The sequence below is a fragment of the Lissotriton vulgaris genome, chromosome 3_1, assembly GCF_964263255.1.
Source record: "Lissotriton vulgaris chromosome 3_1, aLisVul1.2, whole genome shotgun sequence".
Classification (NCBI taxonomy): Eukaryota; Metazoa; Chordata; class Amphibia; order Caudata; family Salamandridae; genus Lissotriton; species Lissotriton vulgaris.
This window is the reverse complement of record NC_141689.1, coordinates 52185072-52197564: the sequence shown is the minus strand read 5'-3', so window position 1 is coordinate 52197564 and position 12493 is coordinate 52185072. Positions and strand designations below refer to the sequence as shown.

At 39.1% G+C, this 12493-nt stretch overlaps 1 protein-coding gene across 1 annotated transcript in view; it reads right to left on the bottom strand.

Moving 5' to 3' along the window:
- LOC147725927 (long-chain-fatty-acid--CoA ligase ACSBG2-like) overlaps positions 1 to 12493 on the bottom strand; it is a 279020-nt gene that overhangs the window by 187711 nt on the left and 78816 nt on the right. The window contains exon 4 of the mRNA XM_086960051.1: positions 4495 to 4575. Coding sequence (XP_086816177.1) covers positions 4495 to 4575 — 81 coding nt within the window. The remainder of the gene's footprint in view (positions 1 to 4494; positions 4576 to 12493) is intronic.

Below are 12493 nucleotides of genomic sequence, written 5' to 3'. Positions count from 1 at the left end.
AATCGGCGTTTCACCACTTACTGATTTACATGTCCTGCCCAGCGGTACACCTAGTTACAATCTCGGCTCCTCGGCTCTCCCATCTAAATGTTTTTATGTGCGCCCTAGGTGTATGAACTATTACTGCAATCGGCCGGATGTGCTTCACTGTAACTTTGATTGTTGTGTTGCTTTGTGCCTAGACTCACAAGACACCTACACATCAGATAAGCCTTTGACGGCTCTGTCATATCAAGGATGTTAAATGAATAACACTTTGTCTTGCAGACTTGTTCACTTAAATACTGATAACCAGGGGCCCTTGGGAAAAGTTCATTAGTACCTGAAGTTCATTAGCACCTGCATCCCCTGCTACACTGAACCCAGCTTTACAAGTAGATGAATATTATTTGAATGTGATTCAGAATCCTGAACTACTCATTAGGCTGGAGCTAAGCACTGAAGCATGTGCTTCCACTCATTTACTATTTCTTCAGTGGCATGGGTAGATTCATTATTTTTATTAGTATTATCATATTGCATAATTGATTGATTGATTTTCAATGTATAAAGGGCAACACTTACCCAAAGGAATCAAGGCGCTGTAGTTATGACCATTCGATATTGAGCAGAGTCAATCAGATCAAATTTATTCTGGGGGAAGCTGTCTAAATAGTGTAGAGCCTTGTTTTAAGAGCCTTTCTCAGAGGCAGATGTACTATATTGGAAGTCAGAGACTGAGTAATCAAATTCCAAAGTCTGCCGGCAGCGACAGTGAAGGTCTGTCTCCCCATCTCTCGCTTCAAACCCTAGGTACGATGACCAGGTTGCGGTTTGACAGAGCAAAGATTTCTAACTGGAATATACAGATTAAACATATCTTTAATCCCAGCAGGGCCCAGAAGGTGAAAAGCCTCACCCAGCCTTGCAACCACAGACTGGCACTTAGCAATGGCAAGAATGGCTCTGATGAACGCATTCTATTCTATATGGGATTTTTCCTCAGTGCTGATGTTCTAATCCAGGTACAGGAAGTTACAGTAATCTAGTCTGGCCATGACCAAGAACAGGACAACCTGCTTTTGTGCTTAAATGGGGATCAATGGAAAGATCTTTTTTGACTTTCTTATAAGCCAGAAGCAGATAGCAACTGTGCGATTGGACTGTCCATTCATAAACAGCTCAATATCTAAGATTACCCCAAGACTTTTAGCATTCTGGAATTGGGAGGGTGCCTAGGGGGGTTCTGCCACCAGTTATCATTCCAGATTGAGGTGTGCATCCTAAAAGAACACACCACCAGTCTTCTCCCCATTCAGTCTAATGGAATTCCTCAATATTCAGCCTGTGACCGCCAACATGCATTGAAGAAAACTCTCTGCGGTAGCAGTGGAGTTGTTATCAGTGTATGATATTGTGTACATCCTAAAGGCATGAATTATGGCAGCAAGTGGGAACACATGAAAAGTGTAGGACTCAAGGATTAGCCACAGGACCTAGAGAAAACATTCACATGGAATTGACTGAGCAATACTCCCTGAGGGCCATCATTGAGGAAGGAAGACTGCAAGGCCAATGCCTGCTCTGTAATGCCCAAATCTTGGAGGCACTCATTCAGCAGCGAGGGGGAGATGGTAGACAGGTCCTAAAGGGCCAAAGCAGCTCCTTGACACTGGTCCACTAATTGTCTACTCCGTTCTGTGGCCGGTACCAAAGCAGTTATGGTTCAATGATGCTTTCAGAACCCAAATTGAGATTTGGCTAGGTATCCCTGCATCAGTCCTTAACTGATTGGTACTTAGTGATGTACAGTGGTACAAACATTGATGCTGTAGCAATATGTATGTAACATTACTGCCTTGAAGCATCAAATCCTGAGCCCCCAAATTACATATATTCCAACAGCAGTTGGTCTTTACCGCAGGAGTAGGTAACGCAACAATCACTTTACTTTGAAAAACAGGTTGCATTTAAAAACCAAAATGCTTTATCAAAATGTGATCACAGAGAGGGCTGTTTGCTGTCCTCAGGAAGCCACTATTGATTTGATGGCATCCCATTGTAAAGAGTCACCATTTGTAACCTAACTCATGAATATTAAAGAGGTATATTGCGACTCACTGTAATGTGGAATTTGTGAACTAAACTAATAAAACTTAGGTCACTTCAGAAAATTCAAAACTGGATGTAAAAATACTGATTGCATATAGTGATCAGTATTTTGCAATCAGTGTTTAGTACATCAGGCCCAAACCCTATCTACCACAATAATATAAGGCAAGATGCATTTTAAAGTCTGTTATCTCTGTCACACACTCTATGTTGTCTGATGGTACAGTCAGAAACAATATAAGGGTTTGACGAATTACAAGGATGGCTAGTTTCTATTCCAAAACATGCCTTTTCTTATACCATTCTAGACTTCCTGTCATTTTAGCTCACTTTATAGGTTTTTTCATCCGTTTTCTCCTGCTCTCTTGTTCTAGGTAAAATATGGTGGAAAATCCATTGTGGTCCTCTAAAACGACCACCACTTGCAGACACCTACATCCACTACCAACACCTGCCGATATCAAACAATGTGATAGTCCACAAAGAGCTGTTTAAATCAAGTATAAACATCATCTTCTAAGCAATTCAACACATTCCTACAGTCATGGTGAAATCGACTGCAGGTTGATCCGTGTAAGGAAAAATACAAAAGTCAACATTCTTATGCCCTAAACGGCCTTCTTGTGAAACACAGACATAGGACAAACTTTAGATTACTCCTCCTTCTCCCACTTGAATTGAAATAAAAGTAGAATTGTAGCTGTGTAAAGCCTGCTCTACTATGATCCTTATAAAAAAAGCCACAATGGCGTATGTCCTCAAAATAATTCTCACACAACAGGCATTATGCACTTCCCTCTATGTAATGAGAAGCTTCTATTTTTTATGGCATAGACCTTGTTACTTTGAGTTCTCCATCCCCATGTTCATGCACAGAACTAAAGAAATCTACTTGGCAAAATGCAAATCACAGAAGGTCTAAACACAGTTTAAGAATGTGCTTAACAAACTGAATTTCCAGTTCACTTTATCACTTAGGGGCTAATTACGAGTTGCCTGGAGTGGTAAAATAACTGGAAAGAATATGACTTGTAGTCCTTATCATCTCACAGGAAGGTGCTACCCAATACTGTTAATGCCACCCTTTTTTTATTGAACTGGGATAATAAGAAACTCATAATAGGGGCCCTTACCAGTGATATTTTCCCAACCAAATCTGTAATCAACAGACTCAATATGAGTTCTTAACTGCGTTGTGTAGATCAATCAATCTACATACAACTATAATTCTAAAGGAAGTAAAACAGGCCAGCTCTTTTCCAAACAATACATCTGGTATCCAGCCAGGCTGCCCTGTAGAGTGTGTAGAATGAACAAGATTGTCATCAAAACCTCAGAATATTGCATAAAATACTGCAGGCCTTGTAAGATGGAAAGTGTGTGTTATAGTATAATTCATAAATTATGCAAGAGGAAACGATAAACTCTCTTAGAATATGATTTTAATATAACCCTGAAAGCTGAAAACCAAGAGCCTTGGCAAACCCTAAGGAACAAACCTCAGAACTTGTATAAACATTATATAAAGAGGGTTTCACCTAGAAACCAAAAACACAGCTCAAGTTCAAACGAACATATCATCAAATATTTTAATTGTCTTTAAAAGCATCCATCACATTCATGGTGTTTGACTATGGACACAGGGAAACTAGATGGTCTAATAACTTCTCTGGTAGTGTCAGAAGTACTTGTAGACCCCACCTCAATATTTAACAATTGAGAAAGGATGGAGTTTCAGGAAAAAAACAATAATGTTCTTTTGCTTCTGTGGTAAATACGTCCATTTCACAAGATGGGCTGAAATATTGCAACAGTCAAAATACACAAGGGAGCACCTTGCCATTGTCTTGCACATCTTCAATGAATACCAGAGCATTCACAGAGCCTGTGCAGCCAAACTCCTATTCCCTGAGATGACATACTATGTAAATACTCCTGTCTCAGTTGTGCTTATTAGATGCAGACATTTTTCTTTCCACTGAGAAATAGGCAAGGTTTAGTCATTAAAGTGGGCATTGTCAGGCAAGGAATAGAACTGAAGCACATGGATACCAGTGCTGAGACTATTACTGAATTGGAAGGCAGAGATTTGTGAAGAATTGTAAGAGGCAGGCAAGGATCATGGAGACAAACCTACTCAGTGTATTGGATTGTAGGCACACCCATTGATACTCTGCTGCTTGGCACATAGTAATGTTTCTATTCACTAGCTTTACAAAACTTGGGAGAACCCCTGCAAACTACAAGGGGCTCACCTCTGGAGACAGGCAGGAGTGCTCAGGCCAGTGTATTGTGCTGAGGAGGCCCCCTACACCCCAGGGCCCGCCACTGAGGGGGCTCTGGGGGCCCATCTGACACAACTGTTTCTATCACGAAACTCTTCTAAGTCATAGTGTTTCTTACCGCAAACAGGTTTGGTCTCCTTATTTGGAGATGACCACGGTATTGTACAACAGCCTTGAGATGGGGGAGCTGGTCCTCAATCTAAAGAAAACACAAAAGAAGATGAAGAAATCAAAGACTACCCACTCCGGTAGACTTTAAAGTAAAAGAATCAAAGCATGCATCTGCTGTTCACCATCCCCATGTCATCCAGTACACACTTTTGCTACAGTTTTCTACAACCCAACTTTGTGGATTTGCATTTCTTTGGAATATTTCTATATATATCTATTGTGCACCTCAAATAATTTTGTCCATTATGTCACAATATGAAAGAGGCGGAAAACAAAACTTGGACAAATTCACTCATATGCAGTCCTTAAATTGGAAGAAGCTAATTTTGACAACAAATCTGCCCTCTACTCTTCTTTATCCAGCATCCATGCTTGAAGCACATCCCATGTTTTTTTTTTAACAATGAGTGACATTAAGAGTGTACTTGCGCAGTGTAGTGTGAAATGAGAAGAAGAATGTCCTTAATGCGACTTCCAATACACTCCTCCCACAATGCAATTGTACATCTTTTTAAACACTCTTCCAACTATCTTAATCCATTACTCTGGTTTTAGAAATAGATCTGGACACATATTATATTCATTTGCTTTTTGCGATTCCATTGCACTTCTGCATACATTACATAATCACACAAGTAACAGATACATGAGACATATTTCACTGCAACTCTGACATGTTTAGGTACTGCAACTGGAGTGTGTACGAAATTGGATCATCATTTGGGGTGGGAGACTGCCAACCCCAAAGATTAATCACAACTCTTGTCAAGCTGAACTCACAAAGTCACTAAATAATCCTCAGCTCGACCTCCTGGTGCCTATCGCATAGAACAGACAATAATAAAATAAAAATAAAACAATAAAAATCCCAAACTGAATTAAAAAAATAGAGTAAAATGTAATGACTAAAATGACACCCAAATTGCAAAACTCCATGAAGATAATCAGTGACATGAATTGTTACCATTTTAAGTGAAATTAGCAGCAAAAGGTGACAATAGTTGTCAATGGGTGTAAAAAAAAAATAGGGAATTAGGCATGATTTCTGGTTGACCTCAACAGAGCCAAAGTCAGCTACACTAACCACGTGTGGCCCAGTTGGACGTTTTACTTTGGGACTTGAATTCTTTATCAAAGTCAAAATCATTTAGCAGGCAAGCCAGCACGTTCTATGTGAGAAAGTCTTCATGAAGTGGACAGGCGCTAACTAGGCAGGTTCCAGTGAAGCCATTGGTTTTGGCAGGAAAAAGCTGCAGATGAAAGAAATTCGAATTTTGTTTTCAATTAGTTCACTCAATGATCTGATACTTTTTGTCTCTTTACCTGGTCAAGATTTTACTAACTGGATTCCGTCACTTTTTTGGGTCTTGAAATAAATCCTTTAGCAGAAAAAGGCTTCTGCTGTATCTGATGTTGAATTCCATAAAGCCAAATACCTTTTCACTGAGGGTTCGCTCTTCTGGATTTGCTACTGCAGAGAATCACCTTATTCCAGCAGGGGCCTGGGTGCTTTGTCCCGGTCCATCATTGATCTGGAAGTCGCAGGTTTTCAGGAGTAGGAGTAAAAATCCAGTTAGACACAGCCAAGGGTCTCATAAACTCAGTAACAGCATTTCACAGTCAAGACTCATTCCAGCAGAGGATACCTGCAGGGTTCAGGCCGGGACTAGTTTGGACGTGTCAACTGATTAAAAAAGTAAAAGGCCTTTTGCAACTTTTGGTAGTCCTGTAGCCACACAGGAGGGCAGACAACTGACCCTTGGAGTCCACGTCTTTGTCTTAGGTATAGGAGTGAGCATGCTGAGTATTTTGGGTCTCCCCTTTGGTCACAGACAGCAGGTCCACTCCACTTCTGTTTTTCTTCAGGGTCTGAAAGTGTTCTGAAGATGGTGCCTTAGGATACCATACTAACAGACCATGCACACAACATAGGCATCATCCTGGACAGCCAACTGACCATGAAACGACAAGTCAACACAGTCACCTCATTCTGCTTCCACACCCTTTGCATGCTCCGAAGAATCTTCAGATGGATCCCAATCAACGACAAAAGAACATCATGCAGGTCCTCATCACCAGCCACCTCAACTACAACTTTGCTCTTTATGTTAGAATTTCCACCCAGCTCCTCAGAAGACCTCTAGAAATGAACCTACATCACGCCCACCTCAGAAACCTCCACTGGTTCCCTATCCAAAAGAGATGCCAGTTCAAGATCATCATGCACATCTTGAAAGATTCACACAATCAAGGACCATTTTACATCAACCACAGACTGAACTTCCTTTTATCTGCCCACAAGAACCCTGCGCTCCTCCTCTCTCTGGCCCTCGCACACATCACCTGCATCTGTCGCAGCCGCAGCGGGCCGCTCATTTTCCTAGATCGCCACTAAGACCGGCAACAACCTCCGAACAGCACCCTCCTTGGTGGACTTTAGAAAGAAATTCAAGACCTGGCTTTTCTACAAAAATACAGCGGAATGCAGACAAAATATAGGAAAAAAATATCGAGCACCAGAAATATCGAGCTTGAAATAACATGATGCACAAATATTGGGTGCAAAAATATTGTGGACAAGAATATTGAGTTTAAAGTAAGTAATATTGATGTTAAAAATATTTATGTTGGTAATAGCGATGGTAAAAATATCCATGTTGTTAACATTGTTTACAAAAAACATAATTACTAATATAATTTTTGTATTATTTTTATGTATTGTAGTACATATTTTAATTGAATATGTTATAAATTGTTTGTGTAATTATTGTTATTGTTGTTTAATATAGTTTGCTCATTTTAGTTGTTTTTAAAATTGAATTTAATTTAATAGTTTATTTGTATTTTTAGTGCAGTGGCAGGTTGTGGGGTTTATAGGGGTAAAGAGTGGGAAGTAAATTCATTCTAATGAATAATTAATTATTAATTCAAATTAACAATTTCATTGATAACACATTATGTTGTATGTGCAATCTTTCTTTTTATTACGTAAAGTTTTAGGTGTGGGTTATGGGGTACAAAGGGGTATACAGTGGGAAGTAATTTAACTATGGGGAGAGGATGTGGCCTAACAGCTAGAGCGGTTGACCTAAAAGCTGTTGAGCTGGGTTTGAGTCTCTACAGAGGTGCTCAGCATCCTTTAATTCTGGGCAAATCACTTAATCTCCCCATGCCTAAGAAAACAAATATGAATGTTTAAGTCTATAACTCACCTGGTGCTCTTTTAAAGGTAACTGATACCTTTGGGTCTAGTTTGTGCTATATAAAACTCTCTAAAAAAATATGATTATTTAATAATAATTGTTTTACTATTATTAATCATTTAATTGATAATCAATTATGCTCATTTTGTAATTAAGAATTTTTGTATTTATATGTTTTGTATGGGTTGCTTGTTTTTTCTTGGGTAAAAGGTGTGAAGGAAATGAATTATAGTTAATTAATAATACTTATTTAATTGATAGTTAAATATGTCAATTGTGTAATAAGGATATGTTCCAAGTTATATATGAGGTGTGTTTTTTTTTGGTAGGGGCAAAGGGAGGGAAGTTTCTTATATATTATTAATTTCTTATTAGTTAATTGTTATCAAATGTTTAATTGATAATTAATTATGTAAATGATGTAGTTAAGGTTTTTTTCTAATATATATTAAGTGCATGTTGTTGGGTTTCTAGGGATAAAGGGTGTGGCATTTTTAGAGTTGTTTTTTTATATATAGCGCAAACTAGACCCAAGACATCATGTATCAGAGCAATTTACATAAGCACTAGTTTTGTTAAAGAAGAACACATTTATTTTTCATTAGGCATGGGGAGACCAATTGATTTTCCCAGAATCACAGGATGTTGAGCATCGTTGCAGAGACTCAAACTAGGTTCCCTAGCTTCGAGGTCAACCGCTCTAGCCGTAAGGCTACATCCTCTCCCCATTAATTTATTTTTACTTTTATTATTAATTCAATACTATTAATTGTTAATTGATCATTAATTTGGTAACATTTGTAATTATTATGATTTCAAGATATATTTTATGTTTGTGTTTTTAAATTTGTATAGGTATAAGGTAGGAAGTTATTTAAGTAATAATAATATGTTATTTTATTATGTTATGTGTTAATAATGTTATGCTTTTTAATTGTAAATAATATAATATTACATTTGTTGGTTGTTACAATTGTAAAAATGAAGAATAGTAGTTTATTTATATTATTTTTTTGTTTTAATTTAAAATATTTATTAAACACTAATAAATATGTAATGATTTTCATAGCAAAATATATATGTTAACATTTAAATATTTATGTTTGTTGTCATTTAATGTAGTTTTTAAAACATTCAACTTGTTTGAAGTAAATTACTCTCTCTCTACTATTGCACAGACTGGAGTGGGATCAGTAAGTGTTACCTCTTCGCTATCCTGCGCTTTATCTACTAGCGAAGAGTAAATGTTATCCCTCTGCAATCCAATACTTTCCCTACTGTTGCGCAACCCGGAGTGGAAATAGTAAATTTTACCTCTCCACAATCCTACAATTTTCCTACTGTTGCAGTTACTGGAGTGGGACTAGCAGATTTTACCCATTCTGAGTTCAACTCTGTTGCTACTGTTGCAATGACTGGAGTGGAAATTATAGATTTTATCCCTCTTGAGTCCAATGATTTCCCTACTGTTGCAGAAATTGGAGTGGGAATAGTTTATGAATTATTCCTAAAATTGTATAGTTTTGTTTATATTGTGTATTTAGGATTATATTATTGTATGTGTTAATGCTTGTAATATACAATATATTTTTGGGAAAAAAATATATATATGTAGATATATACATATATAGATATATATATAGATATCTATATATATCTTTTCACTCGTTTCCTCACGATGACGCGCCCACAATCCAGAGCTCATCGAAAGAAAGAAAATGGAGGACCCAGAGTGCAGGTGAGTTTTTAATTTTCAGCACACCACGCCAGCATTATATATATATATATATATATATATATATATATATATATTCATCCAAGATTGCCTCTAATTCAAGGAAGCTACGCCATAGGAAAGAGATTTGCAAAACCTTTATTTTCTGAAGCTGCAAATCACGGCTGGCTTTTCAGTTCCCCAACGCGTTTCGGAGTCTCAAACTCCTTCCTCATGGGGCAGCAAATGACAAAGGAAACGGAAATGGCCACACCTTTATTTGTCCCATGCTGCATGTCTTCTCCAATGAAGCATGCTGGGAGATGTGGTCCCAATTCTCCCCGGAGGTCGGGTCCGTCTTTGCCAAAGTAAAGTTTAATTTCTGCATGTTTTTTTACAGCCCTCCAGTGGGCCCCAGGCGTGATGTGCAGCTTGCCAGTGTGAAATCCTTCCTGCGCCGCTTTAGCGATTGTGTGATCACAACCATGCAGTCCTACCACCACATTTCAAGTAGGTGGTGCATCCTCCGCGGCTGAGGCCGCCGCGATTATATTCATCCAAGATTGCCTCTAATTCAAGGACGCTACGCCATAGGAAAGAGATTTGCAAAACCTTTATTTTCTGAAGCTGCAAATCACGGCTGGCTTTTCAGTTCCCCAACGCGTTTCGGAGTCTCAAACTCCTTCCTCATGGGGCAGCAAATGACAAAGGAAACGGAAATGGCCACACCTTTATTTGTCCCATGCTGCATGTCTTCTCCAATGAAGCATGCTGGGAGATGTGGTCCCAATTCTCCCCGGAGGTCGGGTCCGTCTTTGCCAAAGTAAAGTTTAATTTCTGCATGTTTTTTTACAGCCCTCCAGTGGGCCCCAGGCGTGATGTGCAGCTTGCCAGTGTGAAATCCTTCCTGCGCCGCTTTAGCGATTGTGTGATCACAACCATGCAGTCCTACCACCACATTTCAAGTAGGTGGTGCATCCTCCGCGGCTGAGGCCGCCGCGATTATATTCATCCAAGATTGCCTCTAATTCAAGGACGCTACGCCATAGGAAAGAGATTTGCAAAACCTGAAGCATGCTGGGAGATGTGGTCCCAATTCTCCCCGGAGGTCGGGTCCGTCACATGCAGAAATTAAACTTTACTTTGGCAAAGACGGACCCGACCTCCGGGGAGAATTGGGACCACATCTCCCAGCATGCTTCATTGGAGAAGACATGCAGCATGGGACAAATAAAGGTGTGGCCATTTCCGTTTCCTTTGTCATTTGCTGCCCCATGAGGAAGGAGTTTGAGACTCCGAAACGCGTTGGGGAACTGAAAAGCCAGCCGTGATTTGCAGCTTCAGAAAATAAAGGTTTTGCAAATCTCTTTCCTATGGCGTAGCGTCCTTGAATTAGAGGCAATCTTGGATGAATATATATATATATATATATATATATATATATATATATATATATATATATATATATATATATATATATATATATATATCTTTATTTATTTTTATATATATATATATATATCTATATATATATATATATATATATATATATATATATATATAGATATATATATATAGATATATATATTACCTACTGGCGGTCGCCAGTAGGTAGTTATAGTTAGGATTTTTTTCAATGTTAAATCTCAAAATTCTATTTGGAATAACTTTGGCGCCGGTTGACAAATCTGCCTGAAAAGTTCGTCAAAATGGGCTCGCGGAGCTCCGGTCCTTCCCTGAAAGTTTGGGGGGGATGCGTCAAGCGGGGGCCGAGATAAAAGGGGGTCCCAAAATGCATTTTCCCCATGTTAATTTCCATAGGGCGGTCGATTTCACTTTTAGCCCGAACGGCTGAATGGATTTCCACCTAATTTGGCAAAATTGTAGGGACTGGTAGCCCGATGTGCCTTTGCTGTGTCTCAGGAAATGTGCTCCAGTGGATTTTGAGTAATTTAGGTTCAAAAAAATATATATATCTATAGCCGCGCCCCGGTACGCGCACTGGGGAGCGCTCAAAGCGCGTCACGCGACTTGCGTACGGAAAGCTGATTGGCTCTCGGGTGTCTGTAAACATTCGAAACAGTCCGCAGCGGCCGCCATCTTGTACCTCGGTAGGATTGAGGTGGTAAAAATCAAAGAGGGAAATGAGCAAAAGGGGGCAGGGTACACCCCCCCTGACCCCCTAGGTTTGATGTGGGGGTCATAAAAGGGCCGTAAGGGGCAAAAAAAATAATTTTTTTTTTGATTTGCGCCGGGGGAGCGCCTGGTACGTGCACCGGGGAGCGTACAATTGAGAAAAAGAATGACACTTTTTTAAAAAAAAATTGCATTTTTTTATAAATTGGAGGTAGTTCTGAAAAGAACTGTTTTTTTTGTTTTTGTTGTTTTATATTTTTTTTATACTTTTTGAAATGATTTTATATTTTTTTTGGATTTTTTACAGGGGAAAAACAAAAACAGGGATTCAAAAAATGCTCAACAGGAGCAAAAAAATTAGAAAATTTAGGGACGGGGAGAGCATTGGTGTTCCTGTTTCTTTATTGCAATGAGTTCAACGCTCTGCTCCCCGTAACAGAGTAGTTCGTCACAGTCCTTGCATAAAAAATGTATTCCTGCAAATACCGGCTGGACGTTAGGGACCATTCTTGCACGTGTTGAACCTGAAGGTGTTGCTCCACCAGTGGAGGTGCTGCTGCCATCTTTTCATGCCTTCTCTGCCAGCTCCCTGACACTCTCCCTGGAGTAAATGTTGGGGTGTCTTCTTTTGACATGCCTAATTAAATTGGCATTTCCAAAGCTGTATTTTTTTAGAGGATTGCCTCTGGATAAAATACTTCCACATATTTTACAAGTTACTTTACTTGCATTAACTTTTTTTTGTCCTTCAGGGATGTCATAAAATTTCCAGATGAAGTGGTTCTTTGCTTTCTGGTGAGGAGGGTCCTCTTGCACAAATCCATCTGAATCACTGCTGGATGACTCCCTTGCAGTCATTGCTGTAGATCAGGAAAGTAATGAGTTGAAAATTC